At 35.4% G+C, this 12,424-nt stretch overlaps 1 protein-coding gene across 2 annotated transcripts in view; it reads right to left on the reverse strand.

Moving 5' to 3' along the window:
- Positions 1-12,424, reverse strand: part of SEC24A (SEC24 homolog A, COPII coat complex component) — a 61,771-nt gene continuing 49,347 nt past the window's right edge. For both annotated transcript variants that reach the window (XM_032626713.1, XM_032626712.1), the window contains exons 18-23: positions 11,440-11,615; positions 7,692-7,829; positions 5,053-5,157; positions 4,635-4,727; positions 3,360-3,463; positions 1-2,947 (exon numbers count right to left, since the gene is read on the reverse strand). In XM_032626713.1, the coding sequence (XP_032482604.1) occupies positions 2,833-2,947; positions 3,360-3,463; positions 4,635-4,727; positions 5,053-5,157; positions 7,692-7,829; positions 11,440-11,615 (731 nt within the window). In that variant the 3' untranslated portion in view covers positions 1-2,832. The remainder of the gene's footprint in view (positions 2,948-3,359; positions 3,464-4,634; positions 4,728-5,052; positions 5,158-7,691; positions 7,830-11,439; positions 11,616-12,424) is intronic.

Here is a 12,424-nt window from a genome sequence, read left to right on the forward strand (position 1 = left end):
TTAGCTCTTTCAATTAACTTTATTGAATAGCCAAATTGATAAGTTAGCACAGTTCAAACGGTTATTTGCATGGGTTACAAATGACTTTTCTTTTTACAGGAATAAAACAGTGAAAATTACAAACTGTAAAAAGGAAGACATCTTGTCTCTAACGTTTCAGAGAAGCAAGATTTAACACAGCACATTGAAGATCAATACATTTTTGAATTTGAAAACAAGAATGTAATGTTACAATATTATACACTACTTTACAAAATTAAAATTTCTATATAAGGATTATATTTGTAATAGTTAATGAAATCTTGAAATCACATTTGGTGGTCCCCTAGATAACAGCTGTTATTCATCTTTGATTAGAAGAAAATCTTTTATTCTAATTATTGTAAAACAGTCTATTAGACTCAATATATTACATTAAATTAAAACAATAAAATATATGCAAACTAAAATAAATGCTACAGCTTGAGGGAATATTAATGTGCCAGACTTACAGAAATGTTATTTTAAAAATCCTAGAAATTAGAAAAATAGAGTACTTTTTATGGTAGAACTGCCATGCTCAGATTTAAATATCAAGATTGCCCTTGTCAGTTATTTTAGTAGTTGCAGAACTGTAGAAAATTCAAGGGTCTTTCATAATTTACAACTACAATAAAAAAAATATGGCATAGTGTAAATATTAGTTGCTTTACATCAAAAAGTAATACAAGATGAGATAGCAGGTAGTGCCCTAATTTAAAAAAAAAAAAACAACTAAACTAAACAACACATTCAATATTGCAAAAAATAATTGCTTCATATCAATATCTCCAAAAGTTTCATTCAGTCCCTCATTACTGGGAGAACAAATATTGTGAATCCTTACTAAAGTTATGTTTTTTATGACCTATTATAAAATTATTCTGGATTGCACATGTTATGCAATATCTAAAATAATTTTTTAAAGTAAATTTGTGTAATACACTAACAAAGCATGTTGTAATAACAAGAGTCATACCCACTTAGGGATAAAAGTGAGGCACAAGGAAGATTATTGTCCCTAGGAGCACAAACTTTTCCCTCTGGAAGATTTACTACTATTAAAAAAGAACCTACAATATCAACATTTAAAATTCACATTATGAACAGAATTTTAGTTATTTTAAGAAACATCAGTGCATAATAATGACTCAGTTTCTTCAGAAGAGGGGAAAATATAAATGTATTCTAACTAGCTACAATTTGAAAATTGCTTCCTAATAAATGAAGCAGCTTTCAAGAAAATTTCCAGTTCAATGTACCACTTGCATACTGAAAATAAACCTTAACACTGCTTAAGGGAGATAATATTTTTATAGAACACAATTATTTTGATCTTGCTGGCAAGCAGTAGTATATACTCTAGTGGGACCTGTTTCTTCCCTACCCCAAAACAATTCAGTTAAAGTCAGCTCATCTTGATGTAAACCTGAAAGTTACTATTTCATTGGTGATCATATGAGATCAAGATTGTAAACACATTTTTCTAACCCATTAAAACAAAGAAACAAAAATCTTTTCATCAAGTACTATTCATGAACAACTTTTACTTTAAGAAGTTCATATAAGACAAGATGAATCTGTGAAAACTGGACCAAACTCTTTTAAAGTTATTTTATCACGGCACTTTAAACATACAGATGTATAATTTACCTATTTGTAAACAAAATTCACTGAATAGTTTTGACTATAATATTTTTCTGGCCAAATCAAAAAGCAGTTTCTTAAGCATGTTCAGGAATCAAGTTTCTTTTGTAATTTTCATAAATCAGATTTGTGTAATCTTAATATCCACTAAACCAAACAGTGGCATTCATGCTTTAATTTTTAATATCCAAGAATAAATCTTATGAGCAGCTTCCAATTTAATTATTAAACTCCTTAGAAAGATGTTACTGATGCATTTGAGACAGCATTTAAGAAACCTTTAATTTCTTTCATTCATACTCATTTCACCAATATAATGCTTTTATTATACATCACAGAGCAAAAATGTACCAAATAAAACCCACTTAAAGGATCAAGATAACTAAGTTTCTCATCTCCTTATTATCATTGCGAGTCCCAACGTATTTATGAAGACAGCTCAGATTCTTTTCACTGCAGAATAAGACAGTGTGTCCAACCAAGTCTTCTGCAGTCAAATCAGAAAACTACATATAGTTTTCACCTCAAATCAGGGACATTATTCTTCAAGTATAGAGAATACTGACAGATTTTAAAGCTTGACTGTATCACTTCATAGTCTTCTCAAGCTAGACTAGAGTTAGTTTACTCTAGTTTTAGTTAACATAATGATCCTTTTTCTTCCTTAAAAAAACAACTGTGGGGGATGGATTCTAGTTTTCCAACATATTATTTACTTAAGAAATTTTTTTATTTTAAAAAGATCATTATCAATGGATTTGTAACTTCCCTGCAACATTTAGTCTTGTGAGGTTTTAAATGTAGCAGCCAAAAATTCAGAAAAAAATGAGAAATATACATTTGGAACACAGAAGTCTTTATTTTACAAAATGTACTTTGCCTCTGCAATACTGTCTTATTTCAATCCATAACAACTCAAACATAATTGGCAGCAAAGGAAAAAAGGTATCCAATCGTATATAGATATATTTTGATTTAAAAAATACAGTATTTCAGAGCGCATGTTTGCTGTGTTCCTTTATTTGCTATAGTTTGTTGAGATCACAGTGAGAACATATAATCATCACATTAGTCCACAAACCTAATAGGAAAGGAAAGTATTACACATTTTCAGGTGCTCTGCATTATTGTAACTTTCCTTAGAAATTACTAAGTATCTTCTTCTGTTCATTTATTCACTTGCTGTTGTATATGCAAGAGGAATTCATAATATGATAATGCAGATTCTGTTCTGTCTTCTACCATGTTTTGAAGGAAGTTTGCTTTCATTGGACTCTCATCCCTTAGGAATAAAAGACAAATATTTACATACATTAGACAAAATGTAATAGTAACATAAACAGTGGATTTGTCACAAAGCTTTTGACACACATTTTGCTAATAACTGGATATAAAGCATAACCTAGTACTATTTATTTAAAAAAATTTATTTTTCTATATTCTTCTAAAGAGTTTGCGGGAATTCCCTGGCAGTCCAGTGGGTAGGACTTTGCACTTTCACTGCCGGGGCCGGGTTCCAACCCTGGTCGGGGAACTAACATCCTGTAAGCTGCTCGGTGTGGCCAAATCAATCAATCAATCAGTAAAGAGTTTGCTTAAGCAAAAGGTCACACATATTTGAGTCACAAGGACCTAAAACAGGTCCTTGCAAGGCCAAACTGTTTCACTATCAGTAAATGACAAATTCAACTTACCTTATTACATAAAGTATTGGGTAAAATGGTCTCTGTTCTCTAAGCCAAGAGATGAAAGCTATTGTTCTGGCAGATTCTGGTGTATCAAGTTCTGGAAGGTCTGTCTATTAAACAAAAACCAGCAACATCCAACTTATTCTAACCATCTACAGTGTTTTTCAAACTTTATCTTGTATATGAATCACCTGGGGATCTTGCTGAACTGCAGACATTGATTTAGGAGGTCTGGGGAGGAGCCTGAGATTCTGCATACCACAGTTTTCTAGTAAGGGGTTGGAAACTAACTTCTTAAAGGGACAGATAATAAATATTTTAGGTTTGCAGGTCATTTGGTCTCTGTTGCAATTCTCAACTCTGCCACTGTTCCACTGAAGTTGCCATAGACTATACATTATAACATCTGGAATTAACTGATCCATTCAGGCAGTTATTACAAATATATCCATTTCTTATCTCCTCATTACTTAAAATGCCTAGTCATCCAGACCAGCCATTAAGCTACTGCTTATCCTAGATAGAATCCTGACATATATGTCTTTTAAATACATAAATCTCCTAATGACTTTTACAAATGAAGTTAAACCCATAAATATGAAAAGATGCTGACATAAAACATATTCCAAAGCTGGTGACAAACTGAGAGTTGAAACTGAAAAATATGATGTGAAATAAGACCATGTTATAATCAATTCTAACTTTAAAATTCACAGCTATCCAAATAGTACATAGTTTCACACATGCTTTCTCATGTGTTATTTCAAATACTCCTCCATAAGCAATAGCATTCTTATCTTACAAACGAGGCTTGACCAGGTTCGACAAACCTGGTCAAGTCAAGGTTAGTGACTTGACCAAGGTCACAGAGCTAGTGACAGAGAGTCCACTATTACACTGTCCAATAATCAATATAAATCCAACTGACACTGGTCACAAGTCATTTGCTTGTGTGGAAATGAGCTTAGTTCTTACTCCAAAGCAGCAGTTAAAAGGACCCTGCCAAAGAACAATGAAATCACTTGCAAAAACACAAAACACTGAAACAAAAGAGCCCTAACACTAATGCCAACAGCAGCAAACTTTTTTGGCTATTAACTAAATTCCTTACTTTCTCCCTAAAATAGTACACACACATAAGAATAAGTCAGTCAAAGATGCAAAATAACATAAAGAATGCCTTTAAAATATAGCTATGATTTCAAAATAGGATGTTCATGTTTTTGCCACATTTGAAATGCCTTTAAGCCTATTACAATCACTATAATTACATAATCTTACCATAGTCTGTGGAATTAATGCATAGTTTTCAACTCCTAGAACTTGACTGAGAAAATTCTGTCGACAATTTCTTCCAACCCAAAGCATTAGTACCTATGGACGGGAAGAAAACTATTTTGAGATGTAGCTTAACAGTGAGCTGTTGACTTACCTTTAACCACTGACTATGTTTCAAAAGATCAGAAAGATGAGTACGTTTACTGAGATTGTACAGCCTTCAACTGAAGTAATGATAACTACCATTTACCATGATGAGACATTTTATGCTTGGCATGAAAGGAGGCTATGGAGGGATAAGTGGCTAATACAAAAATATACAGATTAAATAGCATATAATCTGTTAAGGAAGAGAGATATTAAGAGGAATGAAGGTAGTAGTATGCAGAGAGAAGAATCCAGCACAGTCAAGACTACTCACAGAGCCTGCATCCATGAGGAAAGCTCCATCCCTGCTCAGCTTCTCCACTGAAAGCTGAAGAATAGGTGGCTGAGGTATAGTGCGATCATTGATGTTGATTGCACCCTAAAGAATTAAGCAAAAGATTAAAGCTTTTAATCATGTACCACAATGTTCATTGCAGCAGTATTTACAATAGCCAGGACATGGAAGCAACCTAAGTGTCCATCAACAGATCAATGGATAAAGATGTGGAACATATATACAATGGAATATTACTCAGCCATAAAAAGAAACAAAATTGAGTTATTTATAGTGAGGTGGAGGGACAAAGAGTCTGTCATACAGAGTGAAGTAAGTCAGAAAGAGAAAAACAAATAACGTATGCTAACACATATATATGGAATCTAAAAAAAAAAAAAAGGTTCTGAAGAACCTAGGGTCAGGACAGGAATAAAGACGCAGACGTAGAGAATGGACTTGAGGACACAGGGAGGGGGAAGGGTAAGCTGGGACGAAGTGAGAGAGTGGCACTGACATACATACACTACCAAATGTAAAACAGACAGCTAGTGGGAAGCAGCCGCATAGCACAGGGAGATCAGCTCAGTACTTTGTGACCACCTAGAGGGGTGGGATAGGGAAGGTGGGAGGGAGATGCAAGAGGGAGGGGATATGGGGATATATGTATACGTATAGCTGATTCACTTTGTTATACAGCAGAAACCAACACAACACTGTAAAGCAATTATACTCCAATAAAGATGTTAAAAATAAATAAATACATAAATACATAAAGTAAAAAAAAGATTAAAGCTTTTAGATACCGGTAATAGGGAGCCACAATTAAACAAACAAAACAAAAATTTTAATGAGTGTTACCTCTGAGACTTTGGAACTTATTTAGGTAAATCACAATTATTCATATTTAAATATAAAGAAGAGGAAGAAATATGTATCACTTATCTAAACAAAGTCACCATGAATCCCAATAAAGCCAAAATAATTTCTGATCTTAATTATTATTTTAAAAACTAATACAATAAATGCAATCAATATCATGTATCCTGAATGGATAAATAACATTAGTAAGATCCAAATAAAGTCTGGAATTTAGTTAATAATAACAGATGATTGCGTGGCTTAGATCAATGTACACATCCTGAGGGAAGAGTAAGTCTAATGCAAATGAGTTTTTCTCCAATTTAATATTTATTAAGGCCAGAAATGGAAGGTTTTCATTTATAACTGAGTATAGTACTGCCATCTTAAAACACACACACACACACACACACACACACACACACACACACACTCCTTTAAATATTTATAACTATTCATTTTTGACAAAAAGTTGATTTAAGTACTAAAACTTGGTACTTAATTAACCTTATCCAAAGGAGAAAGTAAATAAAATACTGACCTGTCAAGGGGTACTACCTTGATAAGGCTTTAGCTCTACCAGGAACTATTAATCACAGCACCTTAAGACCTCTGGCCTTAGGGTGTGTGGGCCGCTAGAGAGACTATAACTTAAATACAGCCATTCAGAAATTAATGTGAACTAAGAAAAGAGAGCCTTGTCCTTCTCTGGTGATAAAGATGGGAAGCTATCAGTGGCTCTGTTTTCTAGTCTGGTAGAAAAGGCCAATCTGAAAGAATGAGGCAATGCAAGAGAGTCTATGAATCTGAGCTAGACCTGAGTTTAGTTATACCCTAGCCTTTCATGTGGTTTGTGTTTGAGTGCCACATCAGTCCCCTTTCCTTCCTAAGCTTACTTGCAGAAAAGAGAGTCCTGATAAATACACCACTGAAAGTCCTAGTAGTGCTTGTCTTTGAATGTATATGAGTGATTTATTTTTCTTCTTTCTAGTGGTTTCTGTATTATACGCATCTAATATATTGCATTTGTATTTATGTTAATTTGTCTTTTTTTTTAATGTGAGAAAAAGACAGGACCAGTTAGTTGAACTTGTCAAACACAGGATTAATCTTGAGTTATTATTTTTGTAATACAAACTAATAATGTCATCAACAGTTTTCATTTGCTAAAAAGTTACCTCAAATTTCACACGTAATTTCTTCTTTATTATGCAAGGTACCCTAAAATCTTTAAACTCCGAAAAGGTTTTAACCAAAATATTATTTCCAACATATATATCCTAATTTGATCACAATGTAGGAAGAAAGGTTATGATTTAACATTTTCATGCTTGTAACTTCAACTCAGGTTAATTTCCTATCAAGGGAAAATAATCTTACAACTTACCAGATAAATATTTTCTCTTTAATTCAGGGACACCATTACACTAAACACTGACTTGAGGTATTTAAATTAAGTGTAATTTTACTCTAGGGATACTCCTTTCAGATCAATTTGCTTAAATAAATAAATCATAGGTTGCTCTGGTCAATCTGACAATCTCTTCATTTACTTAGATCTGCTCTAAAGATTTGTCTTAAATAAACAGTAAAGTTTATTATTTTAATGAGTAAAGGTACTATTTTCAGGAGCTTCCCAAAACCAAACTTTCTTTATATAGGAATAAAATGAAAAGCTTTAAAAAAGAAAACACCTTTCTTCATTTCTGCAGTGGATTCAATATAATTAGGCTTATAAACCTTCAAGTAAAAGCAACTAAAAAATGAATCAATCTTACCTCATCTGAGAGATTGTCAACTCTATACAAACTGGGATGAGTTGTGAGCATAAGGTAAACCAAAGGCTGATTTTTCACTTGACACATAGCAAAAATGCGTTCATCTAGACATGCATTTGTCCCAGTCTGAAATGATTTCTATAACAAAATAATACACCCCCATTAAAAAAAAGAAAAGGTATTTAACAAATACATATACATTTTGCAAATATCAGTTGTTAAAAGAATATCTTCAGACAGAAATAACAAATTTACCATTAATTATTCTTTCAAAAATATATCTTGGGACTTCATTGGTGGCACAGTGGTTAAGAATCCACCTGCCAATGCAGGGGACGCGGGTTCAATCCCTAGTCCAGGAAGATCTCACATGCCGCAGAGCAACTAAGCCCACAGCTACTGAGCCTGCACTCTACAGCCCACAAGCCACAACTACTGAAGCCCGTGCACCTAGAGCCTGTGCTCCACAATGAGAAGCCACCGCATGAGAAGCACGTGCACCACAATGAAGAGTAGCCCCTGCTCACCACAACTAGAGAAAGCCCGCATGCAGCAACGAAGACTCAACGCAGCCAAAAAAATATATATATATATATACACATATATATATATATACCTTAATAAGTCACACACATCTATTAAATCGTGGCTATATCCTCACCTGAAAGTCTTGACAAATTAATTATCTGACCATGGCAAAGTCATTTAATCTCTCCAGCATTTGTTTCCTAATCAATGAAATCGATCTAAACACTCTATCTACCGTATAGCAACAGTGATGTAAAAAACTAAATAACATTGCAAGGAGGGTAAAGTTATATTGCAGATGACAAAATAAAGACATGTATGAAATATGAAGGACCAAAGATCTAAGTTTCTGTAAAAGCTGGGTGATGATTAATGGTGGTTAACTATCCTTGTTTCTCCCACAGTTAGAGAAATTAAATAATGTAACAGAGCTCACAAATCAATCAGGAAAATTAATAATTTGAAGACAACTGCTTAGCAGCATACAGATAATAAGTAATTGTGAGTTTCAACTGGAATATTAGCTCCATGAAGAATAATGAAGTTCTGAGGTAAGGTTTTAGCCATTTCTATTGATGGAAAGGAATAGAAAGAGGCAGAGAGATAACAGCAATGAAAGTATGCCTTAAAACAAATGCACTGGGACTTCCCTGGTGGTCCAGTGGCTAAGACTCTGTGCTCCTTATGCAGGGGGCCTGGGTTCAATCCCTGGTCAGGGAACTAGATCCTGCACAACTAAAGATCCCGCATGCCGCAATGAAGATCTTGCATGCCGCAATGAAGACCCAGTGCAGCCAAATAAATAAATAATTATTTTTTAAAAAACAAATAAAAACCCAAATGCACTGACTATAAATAAGCAAGAAGAGAAAAGGTTCTTAAAGAAAGAGTACTATGGGAAATGAAAGAAGTTCCATTTATTCATTCAAAAAATATCTACTGACTGCCTACTATGTACTAAGAACTGTTCTAGATGCAGGGACGAAGTGGTAGACAAACAAGTTAAAAATCCTTGTCCTTGTGGACAAAAATCCTAGTAAGGGAGAAGTAAATAATAAACAAGCAAAATATGTGGTATTTCAGTGTTAAGTGCTATGGAGAAAAGCAAAGGAAGAAAGAGAGATGAAGAATGTCAGGGTGGGATGGGATGAGAGTACTACATATTAAATGGGGAGATGACGGAAGGCAGGCCTCAGTGAAGGACAGCATTTAATGAAAGACCTGAAGAGGGAAGAGCTCAGATTCGTAAATGTTAAAATTTAAGTATTTATGTAACCTCTGTGTATTTACATTATTTTCAGAAGTGGAAATACATAATTTGAGTTAAAGAAACTAGAAGTAGATTCAAAAGCTATTTCTATCAATGTGTAACAGGTTGCCCTTCTTGCCTGGAAGAGACAACATACACCTGACAGGCCAATGCTGGAGTTCAGAAAGTACACAAATTGACAAGAGCAGTCCTTAATTCATCCTGGAATCTGGGATGGTTCCCCAGGTAATCTGTTAACATGAACTTTTTAATAAAATTTTATAAGGGAAAGTTATACCAAGTCTACAAGTTTAGACATTTTTTATTAACTGAAGTATAGTTAATTTACAATGTGTTAGTTTCAAGTGTGCAGCAAAGTGATTCAGTTTCCTCTTTTTCAGATTCTTTTCCAAGTATAAGTGACTTTTTTAATATATATATTTATTTTATTTATTTATTTTTGGCTGCATTGGGTCTTCATTGCTGTGCACAGGCTTCCTCTAGTTGCGGCGAGTGGGGGCTACTCTTCGTTGTGGTGCACGGGCTTCTCATTGCGGTGGCTTCTCTTGTTGTGGAGAACGGGCTCTAGGTGCAGGCTTCAGTAGTTGTGGCACGCAGGCTCAGTAGTTGTGGTTCGCGGGCTCTAGAGCACAGGCTCAGTAGTTGTGGCCCACAGGCTTAGCTGCTCCGCGGCATGTGGGATCTTCCTGAACCAGGGCTGGAACCCATGTCCCCTGCATTGGCAGGCAGATTCTTAACCACTGCGCCACCAGGGAAGCCCAGTATAGGTTATTATAAGATATTAAGTATAGTTCCTTGTGCTATACAGTAGGTTCTTGTTATTTACCTATCTTATATATAGTAATGTGTATGTTAATCCCAAACTCCTAATTTATCTCCCCCCCAAATCCCCGCTATCCCCTTTGGTAACCACATTTGTTTTCTAAGGACATTATATTTTGGTCATTGGGAAAATAAGCCTCCTCCACCAGGCTAGAGTTTCCCTTTTTTCTTTTTTCAGGAGCCAGAGGTATGGGCAAAAGGTAGGCAGGGGAGACAAGTAAATAATAATATAAAAAATTAAAAAATAAATATTTTTTAAATGTCCTCTATAAATAAATATATGCACAAAGAGCTACCGGGTCACAGAAGGAAAGGCAACTACCAGAGAGACAACATTTGAGCTCAAAGACAAGGATAGGAAAGCATAATGCACATCATGGAAATAGGTACACATGTATGAGAAGGCATTTCTAAGATTAAGAAATGAAATGTGGGACTTCCCTGGTGGCGCAGTGGTTAAAGAATCCGCCGGCCAATGCAGGGGACACAGGTTCGAGCCCTGGTCCAGGAAGATCCCACACGCTGCAGAGCAACTAAGCCTATGTGCCACAACTACTGAGCCCATGCGCCACAACTACTGAGCCCGTGCGCCTAGAGCCTGTGCTCAACAAGAGAAGCCACTGCAATGAGAAGCCCGTGCACCGCAATGAAGAGTAGCCCCGGCTCGCTGCAACCAGAGAAAGCCCGTGCGCGGCAACGAAGACCCAACGCAGCCTAAATAAATAAATAGTAATTGCATTACAAAAAAAAAGAAATGAAATATGGCTGAAATATTGTAGGGAGCAGGAAAGCATCATAAGAAGAGTCTCGTGTGTGACTTGTTGCTCTAGCAGTAAAATATACAGTTCCTGTTTTGAAAAACTGGAAAACTGATCATTTGCATCTTTGATAACATCAGTGAATACTTCATCAGTGAGCATCTCTTACAAAGAAGGCACATACTTTAAATCAGTATTTTGTAAATTTTTTTGGTTACAAATCCTTTAAGATACAATAGGAGTTAAGGTCCCTGTCCTCAGAAAACTTAACTGATGTAAAGTTATATATACAATGTTTAGTGGTTCACAGGACAAAAACTTTGGCTGTTGACATTTTCACTGTGTTAGTTTCTGATTCTGATTCTTTTACCTGTTTAAGGAGAGCCAACACAAACAGTGGGAAAAGCCGCAAAGAAAAAGGAACCATAAGTCCATGCTGCTGGTTACTTAGGACTGAAGAACGATAAGCTGAAAGAGAGTCTATGACAGCATTCACTAGGGCGTCCCGAGCATCACTCAGACTGGCAGTCACAGACCTGTCAACAGCTAACAGAGGTTGAGGTAGGGACAAAAGAGAAAAAAGATAGAAGTTTAGCTACCCCACTGTTAAGGAAAGAAAAGTTTTTTTAAAATTATACAAATTCTCTCTCAAGTTATTACATACACAAGGAACCAAACACAGCAGTTAAAAGCACATACTTTGGAAAATCAAACCAACCTGTGTTGAAATGTTGTTCCGCTATTTCCTAGCAGTATGAATATTTGGCAAGTAATTTAACTTTCATGAGTCTCAGTATCCTTACTTGTAAAATGGGAAAACTGTATTTCGCCAAATCTAAGATGTTATTAATTGTAACTCACCATTTTATTTTATGTATCATTGACAAAGAAAAAACTCTGCAATTAAACACACATGCTTTCTTAACACAGAGAATTTTTTTTTTTTTTTTTTTCCATACACGGGCCTCTCACTGTTGTGGCCTCTCCCGTTGCAGAGCACAGGCTCCGGACGCGCAGGCTCAGCGGCCATGGCTCACACGCCCAGCCGCTCTGCGGCATGTGGGATCCTCCCAGACCAGGGCACGAACCCATGTCCCCTGCATCGGCAGGTGGACTCTCAACCACTGCGCCACCAGGGAAGCCCCACAGAGAATTTTTATTTCATATTTATTGAAAGAACTCTTAGCTATTTCGATGATCTTCATCATCTGTCATGCCGCTGTTTTATGCTTTTCTTTATACTCAAAAAATTTCTTCAATACTAAGAACACTCTAATTGTTTTGAAGACTTCTCAAACTACAACTAAACTCAATTCATGTGTTATCAAAAATACACTCGGGCTTCCCTGGTGGCA

This window comes from Phocoena sinus, chromosome 3, assembly GCF_008692025.1.
Source record: "Phocoena sinus isolate mPhoSin1 chromosome 3, mPhoSin1.pri, whole genome shotgun sequence".
In the NCBI taxonomy this organism is placed as follows: Eukaryota; Metazoa; Chordata; class Mammalia; order Artiodactyla; family Phocoenidae; genus Phocoena; species Phocoena sinus.